This window comes from Tursiops truncatus, chromosome 15, assembly GCF_011762595.2.
Source record: "Tursiops truncatus isolate mTurTru1 chromosome 15, mTurTru1.mat.Y, whole genome shotgun sequence".
Lineage (NCBI taxonomy): Eukaryota > Metazoa > Chordata > Mammalia > Artiodactyla > Delphinidae > Tursiops > Tursiops truncatus.
This window is the reverse complement of record NC_047048.1, coordinates 17,035,153-17,062,645: the sequence shown is the minus strand read 5'-3', so window position 1 is coordinate 17,062,645 and position 27,493 is coordinate 17,035,153. Positions and strand designations below refer to the sequence as shown.

At 55.6% G+C, this 27,493-nt stretch overlaps 1 protein-coding gene across 1 annotated transcript in view; it reads left to right on the top strand.

Annotated features, from left to right (window-relative positions):
• The window catches only part of KATNIP (katanin interacting protein), a 201,408-nt gene extending 181,045 nt beyond the window's left edge, over positions 1–20,363 (top strand). Inside the window, exons 19-28 of the mRNA XM_033841133.2 lie at positions 1,492–1,669; positions 6,540–6,705; positions 9,980–10,137; positions 11,642–11,706; positions 13,027–13,137; positions 14,857–14,996; positions 16,873–16,974; positions 17,545–17,705; positions 17,829–17,917; positions 18,450–20,363. Coding sequence (XP_033697024.1) covers positions 1,492–1,669; positions 6,540–6,705; positions 9,980–10,137; positions 11,642–11,706; positions 13,027–13,137; positions 14,857–14,996; positions 16,873–16,974; positions 17,545–17,705; positions 17,829–17,917; positions 18,450–18,508 — 1,229 coding nt within the window. The 3' untranslated portion in view covers positions 18,509–20,363. The remainder of the gene's footprint in view (positions 1–1,491; positions 1,670–6,539; positions 6,706–9,979; positions 10,138–11,641; positions 11,707–13,026; positions 13,138–14,856; positions 14,997–16,872; positions 16,975–17,544; positions 17,706–17,828; positions 17,918–18,449) is intronic.
• Positions 20,364–27,493: the final 7,130 nt, after the last annotated feature.

Here is a 27,493-nt window from a genome sequence, read left to right as displayed (position 1 = left end):
TGTGGCCATCTTGCAGGCTTCTGGTGCTGTGAGAAGCTATGATGTGCCCAGGACCACGCTGGTCACACATCTGTTTCATGTGCCCCCAAGATGCTCAGAGTTACCTTGGCACCACGGAGGGCAGAGGGATCTGAGACCAAGTTACAAAATGTATGATGGAAACGACAGGGGCGTAGGAGAGGAAGCCACGCTCCAGGGAGGTCACGTGGCTTGGCCTCCCTTCCAGCCACAAGGGCGTCTGCAACCTGCCTGAGCTGAAATGGGTGGAGCTACGTGAATCCGGGCTTCCTCCTTCCAGTGCTACAGTGCTGGCATTCTGTGACAGTTGCAACAAGTGTGGCCCTTTGGAACACAGCCACCCAAAAGAGTGCTAGAGTAGGCCCCCTGTTCTCCAAGGGTAGAAGAGTTCACGGGGCTTGGTCCCGGTCCTGCTGTAACAGGGGACCATTCAGGAAGGAGGAACTCCAGCCGGATATTGGATAGAGAGTCATCGGCTTTGCACTTTCTGGGCAAATGAGTGACTCACCTGGGCAGTTTTGCCCAGAAGTTCACTCCTAAATGCTCCCTGATGGAGAAGGGGCGGAACAAGGGCAAAAGCATGGGAGTGTCACATGGGTCACTTCCTTTACCTTGACTCCTCATGATAGTGGCCAATTTGCATAAAATGTCCATTTCTGACGCTGAGGCTCACTGCTGCAGCCTCCTCTATTTAGTTACTTGTTGAATCATTCCATCTGTACTGAGCTCCTACTGTGGGGCAGGTACTTTGCCAAGCTCTGGGGGCACAATGAGCTAGCAAAACAGATGGGATTTCCGCCCTCAGGGCAGATGGGTATTTACCAAACGATCACAAGATCACACTGGTGACCAGAGCATGTAAGGGGAAGTTCAGAGTGACATGGCAGGCTGTGAGTGGAGGCTTGGTGTGGTCAAAGAAGTTGGGAGGGCTTCCCTGAGGAAGTAGCTGGGATCTGAAGAATGAGCACAAGTTAGTTTAGGCCATGTGAGTTCAGGAGGGAGAGAACAGCATGTGCAAAGGCCCTGTGGTGGGAGAGGGGAATGTGAATATGCGGGACTGAAAGACAGTCTGAGTGGAGCAAGGGATTTTGGGTGCAAGGTGAGGTTAGAGAAGTAGGCAGAAGCCAGATGACGAAGCCTGCTGGCCAAGCAGCATGGGAAGCCACGCTAAGGTGTTAAGCATGGGGTGGGCAGCGTGATTGATAAGTGGAGAAAAGACCCAGGGCTGTGTGCAAGTTTAAACCACACCGGCGCACTCATCCTGCAGACATTTCCTAAGCGTCAACAGTGACCCAGGTCCGAGGGCCACCGAGAGGCAAGGTGCAGAGCCCGCTCTGAAGGCCCTTTCATTGAAGTTTGGGCTTTCCGGTTGGTAGAATGCAGAGGCTGAAGATCACTCCTCTTCCTCTCTCCATCTTGGGTACCTCCTCTGGAACCTGTGATGTTCACGGGACACTTTTCTTCCTGCTGCAGGCCTCCAGCTGAATTTCACTGCCTCCTGGGGAGACCTGCATTACCTGGGGCTCACAGGCCTGGAAGTGGTGGGCAAGGACGGCCAGGCACTGCCCATCAACCTGCACCAGATCTCTGCCTCCCCCAGAGACTTAAAAGACCTCCCTGAGTGCACCAACGACTCCCGGACCCTGGACAAGTGAGTGTCTGTAAGAAGCACAAGCAAGGCTCATGACAGCAGGGGTTCGGGGACCTGATCTGTATCGTAGGTTTCAGATGCAACCATCAAGCGGCATCTCCTATTCCACCTTCTCCCAGCCACCCCGTGAGGTCTGGGGTCTGCCCATTTTGTACTCAAGGGAAACTGAGGCCCAGGAAAGGGCCACACACCTGGAAGAGGTAGGCAGGATTGGAAGCCAGGCTCTCCTGCTTCCAGACCCAGGTGTGCTTTGTGTTTTCTTCACGGTGCTCAGCGTGGGCCTCACACATGGTGGCTGCTTGGTAAGCCTTTAGCTCGGTGTTTAGGCATGAGGGACCCCACCTCTCGGGGGCTGAAAGCTTTCCCCTCCCTGAGGTCAGAGGTGATGGCTGAGGAGTCTCCACAGGTGGCTACAGCTGCACTTTCCTCTGCATTTGTCCGATTCATAAGCCCAGGTTGGGTCAAGTCAGTAAGAGAACACAAGCCTGCATATAGCCCTGACCCACGGGGCCCCAGAACCTGCAGTCTGGCACTCGGCCCCCCTGAGTCAGCACAGCTGTCAGTCTTAGGCCCTGCCTGGAGGTGCAAACAAGAAGAGTCTAGGGGAGCCAGAGGGATGAGAGTTCAAATCCTGTCTCTGCCCCTTACCAGCTAGTTGCTTAACCTCTCCAATAATAATAGTCATGATAATAATAATAATAACGGAAATTATAACTGCCATTTTTTGAGCATTTATTAAATGCTAGACACTGGACCATGCTAAGCAGGTTGCAGTTTGCAGATGTTCATTCATTTAAACCTCAAACAGCCCAAAGAGGCCCCCACTCTACAGATGAAGAAACTGAGGTACAGAGAGGTTAAAATTGTCACCCACACTAGTTGAGTGGCAGAGTCATGATTTGAACACGGGTCCATGGGAGACCAACACCCATACATTTGACCACTAAGTTATGCCTCAGTTTCCTTACCAGTAGAATGGAGACAATAATTCCCATGGCTGGAGGGCGGGAGGGGGATTGCCACATCACAGCTGAGCCCTGTCCCTGGCCCAGAGCGTGTGTGGGGTCCACAGCGGACTCCTACCTGCTTTCCTCTAAGGTGCCCCTTAGCCGCAGCCCTCACAGCCTGCTGTCATTACCTGCTCACGGGCCATCTTGGCGAGTCACACCCCTGCACACTGTGGTCCCCGCTGCCGATTGTAAAGGTGATCAGCTCATGGCTGGCCCTGCTTGTGCATATCCACACCCACCCTCCACGCAGATTGTGTTGCAGCAAATCCCAGGTCTGATAGTATTTCATCTCTACATATTTCAGTATGTAGCTCTAAACAATAAGGACTTAAACATAATCCGAGTACCATTATTCCAGCTAAATAATTAACAGTCATTTCTTAAATTACTAGCTATCCAGCATGTTTCTATTTCCCTGACCATCTTTTTCCCCCTTTTATAACAGTTTGTTCCTTGAATTGACATCCAGGTAAGGTCCATACATTGTGATTGGTTGTTATGCCTCGTTTTAAAAAAAATTTTTGGGAATTCCCTGGCAGTCCAGTGGTTAGGACTCCACAATTCCACTGCAGAGGGCCCGGGTTTGATAACTGGTCGGGGAACTGGGATCCCACAAACCGAGTGGTGCGGCCAAAAAATAATTTTTTTTTAATTTTTAAAATTTTATTTATTTATTAAAAAAATTTTTTTATTGACATATAGTTGATTTACAATGTTGTTTTAGTTTAGGGTAAGCAGCAAAGTGATTCAGATATATATATCTATATATTCATATTCCTTTTTTAGATTCTTTTCCATTACAAGTTATTACAAAATATTGGGTAGAGTCCCCTGTGCTACACAGTGGGTCCTTGTTGGTTGTCTATCTTATATATAGTAGTGTGTATATTTTAATCCCAAACTCCTAATTTATCCCTACCCCGCCTCTTTCCACTTTGGTAACCATAAGTTTGTTTTCTATATTTGTTTTCTATGACTGTGAGTCTATTTCTGTTTTGTAAGTAAGTTCCTTTGTAGGTTGATATGTCTGTTAAGCCTCTCATAATCTCTAGGTTCCCTTCCATCGTTCTTCTTTTTTTCCTTATAAATTATCTGTTGAAGAAACCAGGGTTTTTGCCCTGTTGAGTCTGGATTTTACTGGCTGCATCGCTATGGTATCGTTTAGCCTGTTCTTCAGGCCCCTGTATTTCTTGTAAATTGTTCACCAGATCTAGAGGCCTGATCAGATTGAGGTTTGACCATTAGGGCAAGACATAACCATCAGGGCGTGGATGTCACTGTGTATTCCCTTCAGGACTCATGGAATATCTGGTTGTCAGGCTTTCTGTGATGTTGGCAGCCAATACTTAGTGGTTAGATCTGTTACTCTATTGGGGGTTGTGAAACAGTGATACACTGATCCTATCACTCTTTTTTCGTCGATAAAGGGAAAATTTCCCTCAATTATTTGGTTACTTTGAGGTACAATTCAAACAGGAAAGACAACCTAAACGTTTGATTCTTTCCCTTTATTTTTCAGTTTTCAAAAGAGCAAATTGTTTCTCTAGCATCCTTTAAAACATTTGTTTGCTTTTGACTACCATAAACTCATGGATTTAAACCTACTACGTTTGAAGGGTTTCAATCTATTACGGTTTTTATCCTATCGATGCTCAAATTGATCCCTCTTTGGACATTGGGACCTCCCAAATCCTTTTGTAAAGTAGCAGTCTCTGATAGCTGCCTTGCTTTCTGATGTCACAAGGTAGTCCAGGTTCCTCTTTTATGTGTATTGTCCCAGGCATGGAATCAGCTATTTCTCCAAGAAGCCCAGGTTCCTTCTAGTGGGAAATGGTATTTAGAGACCATAATCTAGCCACTAGGGATGCTCATTGCTACTGGGTCAATCCTTGTTTCGAGGCTTTGTTTGTGGACAGAGCTAGGAAGTATCATTTAGATATCCTTGAGGGTGTCTATGGGGACCTCCCTTCGCTGTCAGTTGTGAACGCGTCATCGGTTCTCTCCACTCTCAGAATTGGGCAGTAGTTTTGCTTTAGAGGTGGCACCATATCTAGGACAGAGAGGTAATTGCTTTTGGAAGGAAATAGAAGGTTCTCTAGCTTTAGACCTCAGTCAGCTTAATTCCACAAACACCCCAGGGTTAAATTGCTGGATCTCCTCAGTTTTAAGATGCCAGCAATTGTAAGACACACCACCCATCAATTTAATAACAGCCTTTTAGAGAAAAAAAGAAACATTACCTCCTTGGATGAACACCTCGATTGTAAGATTTCTTCCAAGTCCAGAACTTCAAAACGTAAGAGGAAAAACATAAAGTTTATTTTAAAATCTAGGAAACGTGGGGCCTTCCCTGGCAGTCCAGTGGTTAAGAATCCATGCTCCCAATGCAGGGGGCATGGATCCTATCCCTGGTCTGGAAACTAAGATCCCACATGCTGCACCACCAAAATAAATAAATAGAATGTTTAAAAAAAAATTAAAAATCCAGGAAATGTGGCAGCAGCCTGTATCCCTCCCAGGGCAGCAGCTTCAAGGTCACCAGGAAAATGGGAGGGTGAGGGGAGGAGGTCGCCCAAGAGGCTGAGAGTTGGGCCCCTATCTCCAGGGCCAGGTCTCTCAGCGGTAGTGAGCTCAGGGCTGGGGTCTGGGCTAGGGTGTGCTGGGCAGAGTTGGGAAGGATGAGACAGGATGTCCCAAGCAGGAGAACCAGAGACTGGCCAGGATGGGACTGCAGTGTGGTGACAAGCTCTTTTAGAACATGAGGGTGCTGGGGGCTCCCTCCCAGCGGTGGCGGGCTGCCCTGGGATATGCAGGCTGGGTGACTACAGGCCAGACCATCTCCTCCCCAGAGGCACCTGCCCCTTCTTGTACTTGTCCCACGCCAGGAGCTGCCAAGTTTCCCCTGGTGCTTTAGTATCATTCTCCCCCAGCACAAGAAAGAAGGAATAGGGCTTCCCTGGTGGCGCAGTGGTTGAGAGTCCGCCTGCCGATGCAGGGGACACGGGTTCGTGCCCCGGTCCGGGAAGATCCCACATGCCGCGGAGCGGCTGGGCCCGTGAGCCACGCCCGCTGAGCCTGCGCGTCCGGAGCCTGTGCTCCTTCAACGGGAGAGGCCGCAGCAGCGAGAGGCCCGCGTACCAAAAAAAAAAAAAAAAGAAAAAAAGAAAGAAAGAAAGAAGGAATAGAATTCTTTCAAAATGTACCATGGTGTCAATACATCACTTTATAGAAATTTGGGAAAATACAAGTAGTCACCCCCCACCCCCTGACAGAAATAGATCTTTCACTTTCGCGTAATCTCTCCTGGTCCTTGTCCTCGTTTTACAGCATGAAAATCAGCGCCCCCGCCTTTCCCCATTACTGCATCATCCTTGTGATTATCATTTTAACTACCGTACAGATTTACTGAACTTTTCCCTATTTTGAGAGCTTTCAGGGTTTGCTTGTTTGTTGCTAATGTAAGTAGTATCTTGGTGCAGATAGCTTTTTGACATGTTGAATAAATTTTTCTTAGGGGGAATAAATTCTAGAAATGGGATCGCTGGGTTAAAGAGTCCTAAAAACTAGCACACACCCGCATCCCCGCTTTAAAACCCTTCATGATTGCTTCACTGTACCTTTAACCGCACAGACTGTTATTTTTCCCCTTGTTTTCCTATTCTGTCTCACTTCACACATGAGAGGTGGCTCCTCACTGCTGCTTTAATTAGTCTCACCTCCCCGTAATGAGCCGGATCCAGCCAGGCTCGTGCCAGGCAGGGGCTGCCGTGGGGACAGGAGTGGGTGTAGACCCCACACTGTGAGTTCTCCCGGCAGACCGGGCTGCCCCCATCTCTCCGCTCCTTCCCCGCTGAGTGCAGGTTAATCGATGGAGCCAACATCACGATGGAGGATGAGCATATGTGGCTGATCCCCTTCTTGCCGGGGCTGGACCACATGGTCACGATCCACTTCGACAGAGCCGAAAGCATCGCAGGCCTGCGCTTCTGGAACTACAATAAATCTCCCGAGGACACCTATCGAGGGGTAAGCCGGGCAACGGCAGCCGCGCTCAGTCCACTGTCAGGGAAACAGCACCGTGATGAATGGCTGGCGTGGCTGCCAGAGAGGAGCATAAATCCTCCAGAACTTTCCAAATGAAGCTGGGGGAGGTTACAGCCAGGGAGAGAGAGCTGCCGCTGTTCCCTTCTGCCAACAGCAAATGCAAGCTACAGAGCCCGGGGCTGACTCGGAGAACTGCAGCGCCTTGTCTCTTCTGGGGGCTCAGGGGTCCTCAGCAGGCCCAGCCCCCACTCACAGGGGTCGGTGGCAGCCCTGCTGTTCACTGAGTGCTTTGGCGGCCAGGCCCGGGCTGAGGGCTGCTCATGCCTTTGTCGTTTCATTGGACCTGCATTCCAGCCTCTGGGAGGCAGGTGTTATTACCCCCATCTTTCAGGGTATTGAAAACTGAGGTTCAGAGAGGTCCAGTCACTCGTCTCAGGTCACACAGCTAGAGGCCCAGTCCATGTCTGCTGAGCTTGGAGCCTACACTCTTAATTTCTACACTATGTTCTTCTCCTTCTGGGTGTGAAAAAGCAGGGGCCTCTGTTGGCATGTGGAAAAGAGCATCAGAAGTGCCCCCTTGGGGCTTCCCTGGTGGCGCAGTGGTTGAGAGTCCGCCTGCGATGCAGGGGACACGGGTTCATGCCCCGGTCCGGTAGGATCCCACATGCCGCGGAGCGGCTGGGCCCGTGAGCCATGGCCGCTGAGCCTGCGCGTCCGGAGCCTGTGCTCCGCAACGGGAGAGGCCACAGCAGTGAGAGGCCCACGTACCGCAAAAAAAAAAGAGAAGAAGTGCCCCTTTTCATGGGCTTTTCTGACCTGTGTGACCATGAACCATGAGACATTTGTCCCCTCCCACTACATGGAAGTGATGATGACAAGGTCACCTGAAATATAGCAATGCAGTTAGGGCCCTCAATGCACAGCTCTGCGTCTGAATCCCCCCCTCTGACCCTTACCACCTGTGTGACCTTTCGCAAGTGGCCCGCCTTCCCTGGACCTCAGTTTCCTCATCTGTAAAAGGGGGAGGAGGATACCTGCCTCTGGCCCTCAGAAGTTGACAGAGCCAGGACCTGGCCTGTGAGGATGCCGTGAGCCCAGGCCTGGGTCCTCAGTACGTCCAGGGACTTAAGACTGTGGGGGTTTATCACAGTGGCGTGAGCAGCCCCCAGCCCCCGGCGCTTGTCTTCAGGAGCATTGGCTCCCCTGAGTGTGCAGTTTACAAACCCCGCCCAGGCCGCCCTGGTGTCTTTGTAAGCGTGCTCTTGGGTCGAGCGCGAATAAAATGTCAGCTATATTGGCGTTAAAGAAACATTCTTTTGCCTCAACTCATGCCTCTGGGCCTTTCCCTTCCCTTGAGTGAATCCCTCTTTCCAGTTGAGCTTCCACGACCTGGATTTACCGCCTGGAAACGTTGGGCCCAGAGGCCCTGCTTCCCAGGTCTGGCCCCCACCAGCCTTGGTGCCAGTGATGAATGGCCACCATGGGAGCGGGAATGAGCGCCATCTGAGAGGGCGATCCCAGGGCGCAGAGTAATGGAACTCTGGTCCCGCCCTCCCCAGGGAAGTGCATCAGATGCCTACCCCACAAGGCACCACTGGGCACCCTGGCTCTGAGCCCCTGGCATGAGGTTAGAGCCAGGCCTGGCACTCCAAGAGGTGGGCTTCACACCCCTCCAGTGTGTCCTTGGGCAAATTGCTTAGCCTCTCGGAGCTCTAGCTTCCTTAGCTATAAGATGGAGGTGATGATAAAAGCCCCTTCTGAGGCAATGAACCGGGGTCTGGGGAAGTCAGAGATGCTCCCAGGAGGTGGTGGTGGCCCTAGAAGAGGGACAGGGACTTCCTGGACCTCTGCTCTGCTCTGTTGCCAGCTTCACTTCAGGTGGCTTTCTCCTCCAGGCCAACCCTGGCAGCTCTGGGCTTGCATCCTGCATGCTCCAAGCCAGCAAAACCCCAGGAGCCACGTTGCTCTTGCATCCACATGGCCCGTGGGTGACAGTTCTCTGTTTGGCCAGGCCTGAGTCACAGGTCCAGCCCTGGGGCCCAGGCAGGAATTAGGCTTGAGGAAAGCAGCGTGGAGGTGTAGTGACAGCTTTGGGGTCGCCGTTTCCAGCCCCTGTACACCTTTTAGGTTTAGGCACCCTGTGACCGACTGACTGAGTTACGGCGGGGTGAAGAGCCCCAGGGTACATTGTTATCCACGAGACCCAGGACAGGGCCCCTTCCTTTCCTCACGGAGAAGCCCTCTGTGTCTTCCAGGGTGAAGCACCACCAGTTTGGTCAGCAGCTGGCTGGGCTGCTAACCATGAAGGTGGAGTGAGGTGCCAAGAAGCCCTGATTCCAAAATGTGGAGTCAGAGAGGGTACTGGCTTAGCGCCCTCTCTGCTCCCCTACCACCGACCGCCCTTCCCCAGGGGAACGGAGCTGAGCCACCTCAGATCCTGCCATTAGGCTTTGACATTTACTGGCAGATCCTGGCCATCCGGCTGGCAAGCTCTGCCTATAACAGGGGGCCATGGTGGCGCAGATCCAATCAATTCAGCAAGCTCCTACTGTGTGCCGTGCCCAGAGGCGGATGTAGAGATAATCCAGCTGGGGTCTCTGCCATCAGGGGAGACCCCGCAACCATGGAGGACACAGCTAGGGAATACATGCCCTTCAAAGGACAAGCCAAGGGCTGTGAGAAGGAATATCAGGAAGGGGCCCATTTCTGTCGCAGGGGCAGGTGCTAGGAGAGGAGATGAGGTGTGAGCCAGGGTTTGGAGAAGGATCAGTCCAGGCTAACACTGGTGCAGGGTGTATTTGTGCAAGGCACTATTCTGTTCTAGAGACTTTATATAAGTCAGCTCCTCGTTGAGCCCATCTAACAGATGAGGAAGTTGAGGCAGGGAGGTTAAGTAACTTGCACAACTACTCATGGTGGATCTCAGAGCAGCTGAGTCCACGCCCTTGACCACCATGTCATACCTCCTCAGGCCACTGCAGCTGAGTAGACCGGGGAAGGTCTGTACGTGTCCACCGTGACTGGAGCCTCACCTTCCTGCTCCCCTGCTCTACGTCCAGTGCCCAGCACAGAGTAGGGATGGCACCGGAAAGGGGACCCCGGCCAAGTGGCTCTGGCCTGGGAGAAGGGCCTGGGGGCTCTGTGAAGGCCCCCAGTCATACATGCCAGCTGCCAGCAGCGCCAGCCACGTCAGCGCTCACCACCCTCCTCACACTGGCTCCTGTTCTTCAGACTCGTTATTTCTGTTGTTTGCCAGGCTAAAATCGTCCACGTCTCCCTGGATGGCCTGTGCGTCTCCCCTCCTGAGGGCTTCCTCATCCGGAAGGGGCCGGGCAACTGCCACTTCGATTTTGCTCAAGAAATCCTCTTTGTGGACTACCTGCAGCGCTGCCCGCTGCCCCCACCAGCCCAGAGGTGAGGGGAGCGGCTCCATGAATGGTCCCTCCCGGTCCAAGGGCACTGGCTTTGCATCGTGCTCTGAAATGTGTACCTAAAGGGTTTTGAAATGATGATCAAACACGTTGCTTTTCAACTCGGCTGTTTTGTAAAGCTTAGCCAAGCCTCTCCGGAAGCCTGGGGGATGTGCCCGCCTTGTCTGGGGGTGTTGGGCTTTCTCATGGTCTGGAGTGCTTGAGATTTTAAATGCTTCGTTGTGCTTCCTGCTGGGAAGAGAGGCTCAGGCCTGCCTAGATTCCAGAACTGCCTGCTGGCCAATTTGGGGAAGGGCCTTCCTCCTCTTGTTTCTGTATTCCTGATTTAGAAAGATTCAAAGAGAAAAATAGAGCCTAACATTTCATGGATTCCCAGGGATTGCTTGGCCCGTCTCAGCTGCGTTAAGTTCATAACAATCTGTAAATGCCACGTTAAGTTTATTCATTTAAACCCCGTGATGTCCAAGTACCAGAGGCCAAGCTCTCAAAACAAAATGAGTTTCCCTCCACTGTAGCTGGGATCACTCCCTGGGCCAGATACTGGGGATAGTCACTTAATTATAACACTGCCCTTGAAACTGAAGAAAACCAGGCCAGGGCCGGAGGGCACTGGCCATGGACCAGGGAGAGAAGCCCCGCGGGGAGGAGTCTGGAGGAGGAGAGAGGCTCCCTCCCGTGTGCCTGCTGTGAGCCAGATGCTTTGTGGTCATCCTTCGGGGAATCCTTCCAACCACCCTCTGAAGCAGGGATTGTTAGGCCCATTTCACAGATGTGGGAACTGAGGCCCAGGCGAATGAAGCCTCTTGCTCAAGATCATGAAGCAAAGACTTCAGGGCTCTCCCCACCTCTCTGCCTCCTCTCCCTGCCCGCCTCCCATCCCACCCCACACTTCAGCCCATCTGGCTGCTTTCTGGGACAAACATCAACTGTCCAGCCCCGTCCCACCTCAGAGCCTTTGTTCTGGGTGCTCTTCCGCTTGGAAGGCTCGGCTCTGACTCTTCCCATGGCTGCCTCCTCCTTAGCTCAGACATCACTTCCCTGATTACTGCCTGGGGTAGCCTGCCCCCTCCCAGCACTCTACCCCATTGGCCCATCATGAGTCTCACTCAGCTCTCAGAACAGTGTGGACTTACCTTGTTCATGAAGGGGCTAAAGTTGGGTGGGGTGATTAAGAGTGTGGACCCTGGAACCAGACAACCTCAGGTCACATCCCACTTCTGCCACCTCCCAGCTGTGTGACCTTGAGCAAGTGACTTCACTTCCCTGTGCTCCAGTTTCCTCACCCACAACAGGGATGTGAGAGTACCCACCCCCCAGGGTTGTTTTGAGGAATGCAAGTCAAACCCAAGGTGACGAGCCTCCCCCAGTAGATGGGAATTCCAGAAGCTTGTGTGTCCTTCCCCCACTGCCTCCCCGGGGGATAACTGACCAGCGACTCGGGCCACTGCAATCCTCTGCTTCCTGGTGCTGTTTTGTGTTTTTTTCAGACTGGACACAAAGAGCCTGGAGCGGGCGAGCATGGACTATGAGGCGCCCCTGATGCCCTGTGGCTGTATCCTCCTCCACCGGCCTCACATCCCGGGCACTGGGTCTATGCCCAGAACCCAGGGAGAGGGCGAGGCCCTTGTGGCCTCCTCGCGGGCCCTGACTTGGGGTCTGGGCCTCAGCTGCTGCCCTGGGTTTCAGCCAGGCCACAGCCAAGGCAGCTGGAGCCCATGCAGCGAAACTAAGGGGAGGTTGGGAGAGCTCCCGGGTCCCTGGGGACACTGGGTGCTGCTGGGACCGAGGAGTTCCAGGCCCCGCCCCCCTGGTGGGCTGAGGTTCAGGAGGCAGCACCAAGGACTGTAGCTGGGAGGGGCCAGAGAAGCTGGAACCGACCCGGGGACTGGGCTGGGGTCTCTCCTCGGAACCAGGCAGGGAGGAGGTGAAGAGAGAAGGAATCATAGCTCAAATGTGCTGGACCCTTTCTGCCGCCCGGCGCTGTTCGCAGTAGATCGCCTGTATGAACCTCATGTGTTAGCCCCATGAGGTGGGTACTGCAGCCCCATTTCACAGCTGAGAAAACTGAGGCGCAGGGAGGTTAACTAACTTGCCAGGCCACCTAGCCGGGAAGGGGTAGGACCGGGTTAGTGGACACAGACAGCCTGGCTCTCTCACTAGCCTGTTCTCCCTCCGGCTTTATCGCCTGGGGACCACCCTACCACTTCTCAGGCTTCCCGGCCTGCCTGCTCCTGGGGATTCTGGAAGCCAGTGGGGGACAGAGCTGAGGAAGGGCTGGATGCCTGGTTGTCTGTGTGAGGTGCAGTCAGCAATGCGGGAGTGGGGGGGTGGTCACCCTGCCAGGGCCCATCCCCCCAATACTGTGATGCTCCCGCATCCCCCCCTCCCTGTTCACACCCTGCACACTTGAAACGGGTGGAGCAGGGAACAGGCACTCTGTTCGTGTCATTTTACAACCAGGGAAACTGAGGCAGGAGGTAGTTTGAGGCCTGGTCACTGTTCAGCTCTAAATACTGAGTTTGTGACAGATACGTCCCCCCTGCCAGCTCCCTGGAGCACACCCTCCCTGCCTGTCCTCCTACCTCCTGGGGCCTGGAGAAAGCTTTTGAATTCTTAAAACACACATACACACATTCATATGCAGTTTAAATTAAAGAAAATTTCATGCCACATACATTGTGATTGACTTCAGTCTCAAAGGAAAAAGAAATCATTTTTTTCTCTCGTTCATCTCTATAAACATGTATATATATATATATATACACACACACATACATATATATATATATATACATATCCCTTTTATCTTTGTAATTGTTTTCCTCTGTTCTCCAGAAAATTAAGCCTGTTTTTCCTTAATAACATGTTGCAGTCATTTTCCAGTTTCAGCTCCTGACCAGCTGGGGTGACCCCTATTACATCGGTCTTACCGGCCTGGAGCTGTATGACGAACAGGGAGAGAAAATCCCTCTGTCGGAAAACAGTATCCTTTCTAGGCAGAAGGGGGGCTCCACCCAGACTGCAGGGAGCATGGGAGGGTCAGGGGAAGAAGCAGAATCCTCGAATGTAGAGAGAAATGTCCCTGTAGGAACCAGACCTGGAAATTAAAAATGCCACTGGGCTCTACTTACAGTCAGATGTGACCCTTGCAAAGCAGAGAGAAGCTCCCAGGCACACCTGCCACGACATCTATAAGACAAAGAGTCCTGTGGTTCAGGGATTTGAGAGAGGCTACCACCTGCAGCCCCCTCTTGGAGAACCACAGACACTTTGGAGTTGTAAAGGCTCTGACAGGACCTGTAGGGAGAAACCTGTTCTATTGTGTTCAACCCAGTGTGTCCTGAATTTATTGACCGTGGAGCCCTTTGCTCACAGAATACCGACACCAGAATTAGCAAACTGTTAGCCCAGTGAGTTTTTAAATGTTTTGAGTTAGTCGCTAATATTTTTTAAAAATCAGGAGGTTTCAGATGACAACCCAATCTTCAGCTTCTCTTGAGAAGTTGGCAGTGCGAGGCCACAGTCCTGCATAGTGACGATGGCTGGACCTGAGTGTCTGCTGCCCTTTCTCCCCAAGCGCATCCACCTAGTTGATCCCAGTCCTCTACCTCCAGTTACCTCCCAGGCCCCAGAAACATAGTGTTAATATTCACCAAGGGCTCACTCGGTGCCAGGGCTTGTCCCATGTACCTCATTTGCCCTCACAACAATCTTGTGAAGTGAGGCACAGAGAGGTTGAGTAACTTACCCAAGGTCACACAGCCAGTGAGCTGGGAGTCTGGCTCCAAAGACCATGCTCTTGACCACTGAGCTGTCCTGCTTCCCTTTGATACAACCTGCCTGACCCCTCTGGGCTCTTGATCTGTGATCCCTGACGCACCAGTTAGGGAACTACCAGAGCAGGTCAAACCCAAAAGCCTCCCTTGCATCTCTCTGGGGTCCCTGGGTTCTGATTGGATCCTTTTCCGCTTTGTCCTGGTGGCACCATGCTCCTCACCTGGGATAAGTGATTCTTGGTGGTTTTGATCGTTATTAGTGATTCCTTAGATGTATAAGTCTTCATCAATTCTGGGACAGAGAGATGTTTATTCCCATTTTACAGATGAGGAAACAAGCCCAGAGATAGCCCATGACTTGCCCAAGATCTCACAGGCCAGGATGGCAGAGTCAGAGCTGGGACCATGTCCTCTCCGTCCACATTAATGCCCATTCGTTGAGTAGCAATAGCTGAGTCAGGCTCCGCCCCCCACATCCTTCCAGTCTCGGTAGGGTGGTCACATGCCAAGGCAGAATCCAGCCATGACCCCGTCCATCCCCTCTCAAAGGAAGACCTCAGAGTCTGCCCTCCACTCTCCAAAGAGACAGCAACAGTTTTTATTCCCGCCTCCAGCCCTTCCATGAAACCCGTCTTTTTCAGCCTGCTCTCTGCCCGCTTTCCTCCCCTTTCCTTGATACTGGCCACGCCTCCACTCTCACCCCGACTCCCGTCAGCCTCCTTGCTTTCATTTTCCCCAGAACATGTCTAATGTGGCTGTCACTCCTCTGGCTGCCCAGAGCAGCAGATGGCGGCTCTGCCCGCCAGGCGCGCCCGCCCTGGCGTCCCCTGAGCCGTGCCGTCAGCGTGATGGAGGCTGGAGGCCGCAAGAGGTGCACGGTGGTGAGCACTCCACTTTGGGTTATGAGAGCTTAGAGGCGTCTACAGATATCGCCGCCTTCCCCGACAGCGTCAACTCTCTGGAGGGCGTATGCGGGGACGTCCGGACCCCCGACAAGCTCATCGACCAAGTGAACGACACCAGTGACGGCAGACACATGTGGCTGGCTCCCATCCTGCCCGGCCTGGTGGGTTCCGGAGGCTCTCAGCCCTGGGGTGGATGCTGGGGGCGCTTTCTGTCCCTGGTCTCAGTGACACATCTTTCTTCCAGGCCAGGTTAACCTCGAACAAGTCAAAGTGCCCAGGGGCCGCCAGGAAGCCTCGGGTCTTTGCTAACACATCTGACAGGTTGGCTCTTCCTGGCCAGAGTTCTTTCCCTTTGCTCTGAGGGTGCATATTATAAGGGGACACCAGGGAGATGAAGGGCTACATTGGACTCTGAGGCCAGGAGCCCAGTGCAGCAGTCCTGGGGGCTTGGGCATCTGTCGATCCCTGCAAGACATCCCTCTCTGGTTCTCTTTTCTGCCCCTGTCTCTCTCTGCAGAGTCCACTCTGTCCTCTTTTTCCCAGCCCCAGCCTCTCCACATTCACTGTTTCTGCTCCCTTTTTATGCCGCTGGGCACTTGACCCCAATCTTGCCCTCTCTCTGGCCTCAGACCTGCCTGGTAAGCTCTTCCAACCAACTGACTCAGTCTCCCAGATCTCAGACTCTGCAGTTGGTCCTGCCTATCTCTTTGCTCCAAGGCCTGATGGCGAACCTCGGGGTAGGCCTTTGCCCACCTGGGCCTGGTCGATAGTGGTAGAGAGGGAGGTGAGAGACCAGGAGATGGGAGGGGTTGGGTAGCACTCCCTAGCCTCTCAGTCACGGGGCCAGATGCCTGTATAGATGTGCAGCAGGGGCTGGGCATCTACCCCTGTGACCACTGGGTGGGAAGATAAGGGGTACATTTTCCTCTCAAAACCCTCACAGGAAGGGGCAGCACCCCTTCAATGGTCCATCAGCTTCCCTTGAGAAGAGGCCAAACCCCTCAGCCCCACACTGCAAAGGAGAACCACATAGATCTATCAGCCCTCCGACCTGGGGCTGCAAACTGGTGGCCCCTGGCCAGTCCAGCCGGCTGCCACCTTGACCTTGGCCAGCAGGCATCTGCCAACATCTTTCACATGAAGGCCTCTGGGTGCAGAGCAGCTTCTCCGTCTCTCCCTCTTCTAGCTGGACTCAAACATTTGTATCCAGTTGAACGCTGTGGGCAACTGAGTTTGAGGACCCTCCTCTAGACCTTTATTATTTCCATGGTACAAGCGGAAGGCTGACCCTGTCCACATCCCCCTACGTCCTCTCGGGGCTGAGACCCAGGGCTGGAACCACACGAAGTCTGCAGCCTGTGGCCAACACTGAATTCTTATGCTTCCTTCTGTCTTGCAAGGGGCCCCCTAATATTTGCGAGTCTTTGCTGGGGGTGAGGAGGCTGTTGGGTCCCACTTTACTAGCTGATCGGCCACGGATCGGGACACCTCCCGCCCCCTCCGCCGGCAGAGGTTCAAAGATCTCCGCTGAAAATCACCCGGCGGTGCCTTCAAGGCCACTCGGCTGTGCTTTTCATTTATGATCCGGAGAAAGGACAAACAGGGGTCAAGGCTGTCCTGATTGCTCGGAGGTCGTGCCTCTTGACTCTGGAGCTGGGGACCGTTCCCTTGGCCCCTGGAGCCCCAGACTGTGTTTCTGGACCTGACGTGGAGGAAAGGGAAGGGCGCGCCCAGTTCTCCACAGGCATTTCAGTGACGGCCATGCCAGGCCCAGAAAACAGGCCTTTCAACAGCCAGCTCAGCGGTTTGTTGCAAACACAGCCACACGTGACCTGACTCAAGATGGGCTGCAAGGAGAAGAAAGGCGGCGGGAACCCCACGCACAGCGGCCCCGAGCAGCCCAGGCGGCCCACCTGGGCCGGCACTGCCTCGGGCACCCACCCTCCTCGCGCCCCGGCCCACGCCTGGCACCCCGGGCCCAGCCCAGTGCCTCTGTTCCCAAACATGCCTGTTCTAATGAGTTCTTCTCTCTGACAGGTGAACCGGGTTTATGTGATTTTCGATCGGCCTACCACGGTGTCAATGATCAAACTGTGGAATTACGCGAAAACACCCCATCGAGGGGTGAAGGAGTTTGGCGTAAGTACTTACTGGCTGCGTTTTTTGAGGTAATTATGCTCATTGGTAATTAGGCTGCCGGCAATTATCATTTGCCGCAGTTTGACTTACTTCTCTCGGCTGCAACCTTAGACACAGATGCCTGGTCCTCAGAGGCAGGGAGCTGTACCATCCAACCGTGAATTCAAAACCTCCGAGTGATCGAATCATCACCCCGAAAAAAACAAAGTGGCTTTTCTTTCATCTTTTCTTCTTGAATTGCACTCGTGTAGGGAGCTCTTCCTGCCGGAGGCAACTCTGGGGTAGGGAGAGCTAGGGCCCTGGGGGACCAGAGACCCGAGTTCGCCATGCCCTGCCACATGGGCGAAAGATTTTAGCCCTTTGAGCCTCAGCTTCCCCATCTGCAATGTGGGGCTAATCCAGGCGCCTTTCCTGGTCGTCGTGAAGGTTTGAAGTCATAACACGGGCCGCGCACCTAATAAGCGAGGCTCTGAGCAGTGATGCACTTTGCCCGAGGTCACACGTGGGAAGGACGAGGGGGATGATGGACCACACGCCACCCTCCACACAGCCCCTCCTCTGTCTGTCCAGCTCCTGGTGGATGACTTGCTCGTGTACAATGGGATCCTGGCCATGGTGGGCCACCTGGTCAGGGGCATCCTGCCCACGTGTGAGCCCACAGTACCCTACCACACCATCCTCTTCACCGAGGACACGGACATCTGTCACCAGGAGAAACACACCGCCATCAGGTGCGCCCCGAGCCCGTGACCTCCCCTCCCCCATCACCTCCCCTGCCGGACCTAACGAGGAAGGATGGCAGGGACACGCTGCCTGGAGCCTGATGGAACCTTCTGGCTTTTCCCTCCCTGCAGTAATCAGGTGGAGGGGCAGGACGTGCAGATGATGAATGAAAACCAAATCGTTACCAACTCGAAAAGGAAGCAGAATGCAGCTGACCCAGGTCAGCTTCCTTCTCTGCCCAGAGCACCCCTCCCACCCCCCTTCAGGAATCTGGCCAGAACAGAGAAGGAGCTGGCAGCATCACACACTGTCTCTCGCCCCTGCCAGCTCTCAGACACCTCTCCTCCACCCAGGAGCCTTCCCCGGGGAGCTGTGGGGGGGCTGATGGGGGCAGAACCCCGGGAGCAATGTGGTGTGCTTCCCAGAAGCCAAGCCTTGCATGTACAGGGGGAAAAGGGCCATTAAGGGCAGAAGCGCTATATTGAAAGGGTTGTCCTGCCCTGGGCCACTGGAAACCAGGAGAGGATGCACAGGGTGAGGGCTTCCCAGAGGAGGGATGCTCGAGCTGGATCCTGAAAGATGCTCAGGGTTGGTCAGGCAGAGGGAGCTCGAGGCTGCTGGGGGCGGAGGCCAGGTCTCCAGGGGCCGTGAATGGCAACCCCGGGCAGTCTGGATTTCACCCCAAGGGCATGGGGCAGCCCTCGGGGATGGCGGCTGGGTGACACTGCTCCCTCTGTGCTCTCCCTCGACAGCCTTACGCCCCAAAACCTGCATCAGCGAGAAGGAGACAGCGAGACGCTGGCGGTGCTGACCGCTGAAGGAGGGGGAGCTGGTCCTCTCAGCCAGGGTGGGGCTCCGTTACCCAGCCCCAACTCAGCACCCATGTCCCCCGCCCTCAGGCCTCCGTGTGGGCCAGCCCAGACCCCAGACCCCAGACCCCAGGAGCTGGAAGGGAGCTGCAGCATGGAGGGAGCCCGCTGGAGAGAAGGGACTCAAGGGGTGAATGGCCCTGGGAAATACAGGAGTTCTGGGCAGGTGGAAGAAGTGGTGTGGTGTGGCCTTCCACTGTCCCCCGCGGTCCTGGGCCAGCTGCGGGGAGCCTGGGGTCCCCTGGCTCCGTGGCTCTACCGTGAGATCCAGCAAAGCAGGGCCCGAGTCTGCTGAGGCCTGTCGTGGGATCCGCGGGCTCGGCCTGACTCCAGGCAGGAAGGTACCGTGGCCAGCCATGCCAGGGCCTGGAGTAGGGCTGAGCGGGCGAAGGAGGCCAGGCGTCAGACACCAACACCGACAGGCGTAGAGTCCTGCCTTCCGAGGCCCCCGCTGAGGGGCCAGCAGCTCCCACCCCCACCACCTCCCTGCCTCATCTGGGGGCTGCGGAGCCAGCTGAGCAGGTGGGACTTTCCCCTGGACCCCTGCAGATGTCTAGCCTGGACTGCTACCACCCCTTCACCCATCCTGGGTCCCGCCCAGGCCCAGTTAAGAAGGAGGGATCCCCTGAGGCGAGCCGGTCCTGCAGGGCCTCTGTCCTCTGGTCAAGCCCAAGAAGGGATCTGCCAAGGGCATGTGTCCTGCTGGGCAACGGAGGGAGCTGAGCCCACCGGTGGCCTGCAGCCGGCCCCACCCTGGCATGCGGAGCCTTGTCCCTGCGGTGCTGCCCGGCCCAGATAGGACAGGTGGGCAGCGTCATAGCCCGGAAGGCCAGTAGGACACACCCAGATGCCGTCTGGATGCAGGGCCCGGAGCCAGAGGACCGGTGCCCCGGCCCCACGCTCGGGCCCCAGAAGCCCCGCCCCCTTCCGCTGGAACTAGCCTGGAGGGGGCGGGGCCCTCACTCCCCGCCTGTCCCTGCCCTCGGTCTGATCCAGGCTTTTCGCGCTTGCTGTTTCCCTTTCCATCTGTCCTTGACCCCGTGTCCTGGGCATCGGGCAGTGAGGTTCTTGTTGCCGGGGGTCCCCACCCCTTCTCCCTCATCGAGCAGCTTCCCAGCAAGTTGGAAATAGGCCTTGCACCCCCCAGCTGCGTGAAGCCCAAAACGCATCTATTTCCACCCGTGTAACAAGCTCGGATCAGGGACCTAATTGGTTTCCCAGTGGTGGGTAATTTCTTGTTCCAAATATTAATCCGTTGTTTTCCTGGCGCCCGGCCCAGCCCCGCCGCGTTACTGTACTCTAAGTAGTTCCTATGCAACCAAAAGCCCCAGCAGATACTTTATGAGCTTTGCAGCTTCAGCCGAGCAGCTATGCAAATGCGCTTCTCATTTGGAGCGTGGGGCTGATGTGAAGATAAGGAATCGTTTCTCCCAGAGAAGATCCATCATTTCTGTAGCTTGCAAGCCCCCGGCTGCCCTGCTCACCCCCCAGATGTGGCAAGTGCCTCTGGGGCCTGGGGGCTCCCAGGAGACCTGACCAGCTTTTAGTGACCAAAACCAGTGCCGCGGGTTTCAAGGGAGCCCAGCCTTCCATCCCCACCGAGGCATGTTTACAGGTCAGACGTGTCCGGGAGCTTGCACGAAAACCGCACACACTTGCTCCCAGGATCTCAGTTGATGTTCAGAATAATTGTATGTACCATGCAATTCAGGGGGAGAAAAAGCTGTACAGGCATTAACTCTAAAATAACTTTCTATTTTTTTCTCTTGTAAAATCAATAAAAGATGTTGTTAAGAATATGGTCTGATGCACTGGATTTGGGGTCAGATAGAGGGAGCCTGTGCTGCCGCCAAGAACTGAGTCAGTCCACTGGAGGCTGGCTGTTCTGTTTTCCCACCTGCAAATGGGGTCGTGGTCCTGACCAGGTAATAGAAGCCCGTACGTTTATAGTGGTTATTACCTGCCTGGAATTAACTCATTTCATCCACATGCAACCCTGTAGGGTAGGTATGATTATGCTCCTCCTTTTACAGACAAGGGAACCAGGGCACAGAGAGGTTGAGTAACTTGCCCAAGACACACAGCTTGGGGAGCTATTAGTCAATACACAAATCCTGAGATAACCAAGGGAGAGCTGAGATGGGGTGAAATTCCCTGGGCCCTGGGGTTTCCCTTCAGCATGTGTGGATTCTGAAAGCCCAACCCCCGGATGCTGGATTGCTGGCTCCTCCTGCAGTTCCCCATGCCCCTGCATCCCTTAGGGGTGAGCATTGGCTTCTGGTTAAAGCAGCCCTTGAGTGGGCAGAAGGTTCAGTCGAAGGGGCCAGGGGTCTAGACTGCAGCTCGGTTGCCAGCAATTGCATTGGCACTAGGTAAGAGGGCCCTCTGGAGACCCCACCTCCCTCCACTGAACCAGTGAGAGGGGAGAGGGCCTCTGTCCTGCCCGAATGTAAGGAAGATGGCAGGGCCTCTAGGGGGCCCGCCCCGGCCCCTGCTCCCCTCTGAGTTCCTGTGAAGACAGAAGGGCCCTGCTCTGCCAGCCACCCTGGTGTTGCCAGGGCTGTGTCTCTGCGCCAGCCCTGGAGACCCTGAACGCAGGCCAGCCCTTCCCGCACTCCAGCTGTGGGCTGTGAGGCCGGCCGGGCATCCCAACGTCTAAGCCTGTCCAGCCACCAGCCGGGGCCCTGGGCCTGGGTCCCTGTTGCTCAGGAGCCAGGCAGGCAACGTCGGGGAGCAAAGCTGGCCTCCAAGGACCTGGTCAATAGGGCAGCACGGGCCCCTTCTAGGGGGCAGCTGCAGCTCAGCACCCAGGGTCCCGCAAAGCCAGATCTTCAGGGGTTTTAAGGGAAGCCAGGAATCCAGGTGTTTTCATTATTTTTAATGTGAAATCGGACTTTTAAATGTTGGCTCTAAATCGTTTAAAGTAAACATTGAGTGAGCCAAATAAATCTGGTTACAAGTCCTGCACAGCCGACCGTCCACCCCAGCTCAGCCTGAACGTCAGCCCTCCCTCCCTTCCTGGCCCCCGGGAGGTTTCGGTCCCTGACCCCCGGCTCGGTGAGTGCCCAGGGCTGGTTCCCTCCAGCCCTCCTCGCCTCTCCAGGGAGGTAAAGGGAGGGAGGGGAGTACTCCTGAGGCCTCAGCCCCGCCCCTCAATCCCCAGGGGCAGAAAGGCAGGGGTCAGTGGGGTAACCTTTGCTGGACTGGAGCCACAGTCCCCACCCCCAGCCCTCCTGGAGAACAGAGGCCTTCCTCTCTCTCCACATCCCGCTTCCTGTTCCCTGCATCCCACCCCGACCCTGTAAACACAGGGGTGTAAATCAGCCCCAAACCATAGCTGTCAGTTGGCACCCAGACCACGCAGGGGGTTGTTGGTACCCAGGCATGGTCTGCTGGGAATGAATCTTGGCCACAGCTGACAAGAGGATTAAGGAAGAGTAGGCACAGGCTCCCAGGGGAGCCTCCCCCAGGCCTCTGTGCCCTGGGGACCTGCCTTCTCTGATCTACAGTGGGAAGGGCCTGCTTCTGTCTGTCTGTCTGTTTGGCTCCAAACAGTTCCAGCACTGGCACCATGACCTCAGAAGGGCCCAGAGGGTCCCGCAGAGCCTGCCAAGGCTGTTGTTTCTGTAGCCAGACAGGTGATAACTGCCCCATGCCCAGACACGTTTGCTGAGATGCCCTGGGTCCCTCCGCAGGCCTCACCTCCCACCCCACCTGGAGCCAGGATGGCCCTTTCCTGAGGCTCCAGGCACCCCCTGGCCTCGGAGTGGAACGGCAGCTCACGGTCCGGAGGCTCGGCCTCCTCGGGGTTGGGTGGCTGCACTGGTTTGGCAATTCCCTGCTTCTCTGGAAAAACCGGAAGCTCTGGCAGCTCTCATCCCACATTACCAGATGGTCCCCAAAGCCAGAGCTGGCCCTGAGCCCGGCAGCTCCTCCCGGATCACCACAGTCCCCACCAGCCCCTTTTGCCTCGCTGGCCTCGACATCACACCTCCACAGCATCCGACTTGGCACCCCTGAGACAGAGACAGTTTGATCATGTGGAAGAGCAGGGGGGACGGGGTGACAGTGCTGCAGGGCCCGGCAGGGGTGGGGCTCAGCCTCCTAGGCACGCAGAGAGCTATCCTGGGGGCCTGGGACTCAAGCTTCAAACATCCAGTCAGGCAACAGGCCCAGGCCAGGGGGCCGGGGGAGGCAGGCGAGGCGTCTGTCGTGTGTCCCAATGTGCCATGGGGCTGGCGGTCAGACATGTCCCTGGACCTCTACGTGGCAGTCACGACACCACTTCCAGGTTCCCAGCCTCTGGGAAACTGCTCCACTCAGCCCCTGCCAAAGGGGCAGCCTTTGGTAGTCGTGTTCTGTGATGATAACAACAAAAATAATAACAGCCAACGCAGGCGAAGCCCGTACCAAGCTGGATGCTCTGGGGGTTTCGTCACTGAAGGTGCACATCACCGTCAGACACCAAGACCTCCAGGGTACCCTTTCCCCAGCGTGCTGCTGATGGGAGCAACGGCCCTGGGGCCAGCCAGCCGGGGCTCAAGTGCGGCCCCACCGCCTCCTAGCTGTGCAACCTTCTCGAGTGACCTTGTGCCCCGCGCTTCCTCAGCTTCCTTACCCAGGTCGCAGGGTGCCAGCCGTGCCTGCTCTGTGGAGTCGCTCTGGGTGCCCTTGGGGCATCTCCTGGGAGGGAGAGCACGCTGGCTAAGTTCCATGATTGCCCTCATGTTTATTTATTTATTTTTTGGGGGGGTACGCGGGCCTCTCACTGCTGTGGCCTCTCCCGCTGCGGAGCACAGGCTCCGGACGCGCAGGCTCAGCGACCATGGCTCACGGGCCCAGCCGCTCCGCGGCATGTGGGATCTTCCCGGACCGGGGCACGAACCCGCGTCCCCTGCATCGGCAGGCGGACTCTCAACCACTGCGCCACCAGGGAAGCCCGATTGCCCTCATTTTATAGGTGTGCAAACTGAGGCTTTCACAGTAAGAGAGTGGCCTGGGGGCTGAGGTGGGACCCCAGGGCTGCCCAGCTCTGGGCCGAGGCTCCTCACCAGAGCGGTGCGGCACTCTCTCCCGCTCCGCCCACCTGAACTTCTGGGATGCCCTCCAGCCTCAGCTGGTCGTCCTCAAAGGGCACTGGCCTTAGAGAGTGAGTGCTCTCCCCTCCCCCACCAGCTCTTGTCCCTGCTCCGAGCCCCTCCCTCGCCTCCTCTCTCTAACCCACCCTGCCTGCACCTCCCACCCCTGACACCCACCCACTCACCCTGGAAGTTCTGGGGGAGGGTCAGCAGGGTCCAGGGAAGGGGGCTTGGTGCACTGACTCACCATCTTGGCCTCATGCCATGGAACTTCTCCCAGGCAGAGGCCCCTTCCCGCTCCCCGCCCCCCAAGTCCCAGGGCCCCTCCCTCCCCAATGTCCTGGCCAGTCCTGGCCGCTGCCTGCTCCCCTGCCAGGCCTCTGGCCATCCCCCAGCCACCGGCCTCCCCGAAGGCAGAGGCTCAGACAGCGTCAGTCCGGGGTGAAATGTGGCCCGAGAAGCAATTTCCAGGGTATGGTGGGCCGGGCTGTGCGGGCACAGGGAAGAGGTCCCGCGCCGTGATTTTCTGTCTGTGCAGTAAATCCCCACGCGGAGGTGACTGGCTTTTCCTCATGACTGGTGGTCCGGCTGGGCTGAGTTTATCTTCGGTCCCACGGCGGGGCTGTCCACCAGCACAAGGGTGTAATTCGTTCACTGCCCAGAGGCCCTGGGTGAGGGGTGAGGGGTGAGGGGTGAGGGGTGGAGCTAAACTCCAGGCCTCCCAGGCTGTGTGCTCCAGGGCCCCATCTCTCGTGCTTTGGGGACAGGAGCTTTTCTAAGTCATCCACTCAGAGGACACTCTTTCCTGGTTTCCACGAAGGCCTCGTGTGGCCTACAGCATCCCTGCCTGCACAGTATCAAAGCCCCAAAGGGAGGCTCAGAGAAAGGCCAACCCAATCCAGGCGCCCCTCACCCCCTCCCCATCTCCCTCCAGGACCTGCAGCAGCTCCTCTCTGGTCACCCTGCCTCTGCCCTGCACCCCATCTCCCAGACCTGGATGAATTTCCCAAAACGCAGAGCTGATGTGTCCATCTCTTAAAACCCTCCTATTCGAGGTTCCCTGCGGCCTTCCAGGTGAAGGCCAAACTTGCCGTAATCCACGAGGCCCCATACACTCTGACCCCAGACGCCTGCCTGCTCAGTAGCAGCCCTCATGCCCTCGCCTGGAGCGCCAGGCATACTGTCCCTGTGTCACACACAACCACACGGCATTCGTGTCGACCCCAGGGCCTTTGCACATGCTGTGACTTCTGCCCACACCGCCTCATCACCTCCTTCCTCATCCTTCAATCCCTGTTGCCATGGCCCTTCCTCTGAGAGGCCCGCCCTCACCCCTGCAGTTTAAATCCGGTCTTTCCGTGGTTCGCCTACACAGCACTTCGCAGAAGCTGAACTGATATTTTTGTTAGAATTATTAAAGTCATCTCTGTCTCCTCCCTGGAATGTACTTTCCATGAGAATAGAGTCAGTGTCTTTCTGACTCACCGTGGCAGCTCCAGTGCACACTCAGCGCCTGGCACACGGAAGCCCCTCAGCAAAGAGTTCTCAATGAATGAGGCCCAATGCAGGCCAGCGGTGGTCTCAGGATTTGAACTAACTCTGCAGCCCCAGCTGCTTTCCTCTGTCCCCACTTCCTCCCAAACAAGGAGTCGGCACCTTGGAAGCAGCAGCTCTTCCCAGAGATGAGCCTCCCAGCGTGCCTTGTCCTCAGGCCTGGCTGCCGCAGAGGAATGGCCATGAATCAAGTTGACGCTTCCATTACCTGAGGGAGTGTGTGGCCAGGATGGGTTGGCTTTGGTGCTGGTGGCGGGGAGGACGGCTCATCACAGCCACCAGCCGAAGAAGGCAGTCAGCCCAGTGACCTCCAGAGGCCTGGACCTGCCCGCTAGCCCCCGGGCAGGGGAAGGACCATGGCCCCAAGGGCACCTGGGGAGAAAGGGGGTGACGTGAGCAAACAAGAGGGCAGAGCCTCATTTCAGGGCACGGGGCATGTGCAGTCACAGGTCCAGGGCTGTTACGTGTCCAGGGCCAGCACGTGCCCACAGGAGCGCGTGCTCAGGGCCAGTGGGAGCACACAGGCAAGGGTGGGTTAGCAGCTGTGCACGTACAAGTTGCTAACTCAAGCTTATACAATGTCGAGGTTGGCGTGTGCACACAAGCCCAGGGTGTGTGGCTACAGGGAGGCTGGGAGCAGGTGCCCAGGGCAGAACAGGCTGCATAAGAACTACTCTGGGCTGTGGGTCAGGCCAACCTATGGGGGTCAAGGTCAACATCCAAGGTCAACAGCCATTCTATCCATGGACAGACGGATGGTCATTCTATCCATGTCTGCTCAGTGCAGGGGATGCAGCTGGGAAAGCTGTCCGCCGGGGCGGGAGGAGGGCGCCTTTGCCTCCCCATCCAAGCCTCTGTGTGCTCACCCAGGACCCCTGCTTTCAAACCAGGTGGTCCTTCCTCCTCCCAGGTTCAGACAGACAGTGTGGCATTTGTTCCCTGCAAGAAGACAACCCTTCCAGTAACTCTCAGTAGGGACTCATCGGGATCACTCACCTGGCCTGCCTGGAAGTGCTTCCTTTAATCTAACCTGCAGCCTTCTTGCTGCAACCTCTGTGAGACCGAAAGACAGCTACTTCTCCCCACCGCCCAGCAGGTGCCCAAAAGGACTTGAAGCCTGAGCGGTCCCATGGGCCTCCTCCCTCCTCCCCGTCTCCCTCTCTGGCCTGAGCAGAGGGTAAGAATGGCCCTCGCTTGAGTCGTCCGCGTACCATAATCACATACCACTTCCACGATTATTTATTTAATATTTTTCTTTAAGCCAACGTTTTTCCTTTGAACTTAAATGCCTACTTTGGTTTCATCTTAAGCAATAACGTCTGTGAAATCATGGCACTAATGTGCCCGTTATACATTTTTTTCCTAATACACATTTACATGAACACAACTATTAAAATAGATGAAAATTTTTCCCATGTGTCAATGAAACTCATCTCCCGGACCTCTGTGGTCCACTTGTAACTTTGAAAGGATCCTGGGTGAGAATAAAGAGCTCCAAGGGGCCCTGGGCCAGATTTCCCTTTGGACACGCCCCTGCCCAGCCTCGCTCTGCTGCTGTGGTTTTTTCTCGCCCAGAGGCCAAAGCCTGACCCTCTTGTCCTGACACTCAAAGCCTTTTTATTTGGGTCCCAGACCCAGCTCCCACCCCTCACGGTAGGTCTGCAATATTTGCTGGATGAATGAATCACTGACTTCACAGCTGCATGAATGAATGAATGAATAGCACACACCTCCACCTGGTGTCCCCCAGGCACCTGAGACTCAACACATCTGACCCTGCCCCCGCCTCCCGCAGCCTGAGAGTCATCGCTGACTTTCCCCTCTCCTCCCCCCACATCGGCCTATCCTCCCTGCTGACTAGCTCCTGAATCTGCTTTCACTGTCCCATCCCAGGGCCTCCGTGCTGAAGCAGCCCACCCTCTTCTCTCCCTTCAGGTGTGGTGAGGGTGAGGAAGCGGGCCGTCCTCCCGCATCTCGGGGACCTTCCTGGAATGCACAGCTGGGCGCTTCCCACTCTGCTGAGAGCATCCCCTGCTGCTCCATCCTAAAGAGGCTTCAGAGTCCCTCTGGCTCCACCGACCTCTGCTGCCACATTTCTCATCACCTCCGCTGCTCTCCCTTCTCTCCCCACCTGCCATCTAGACTATCTTAAAGTTCCTATAATGTTCCCAACTTTCTTCCCCTCTACATTTTTGCCTGCCCAACATCTAGACAACTTCATATCTCAGCTTAAATGTCATTTTCCCACAGGAGCCTCCCCTGACCACCACTCCCCCGCCCCCAGCAAGCAGGTGC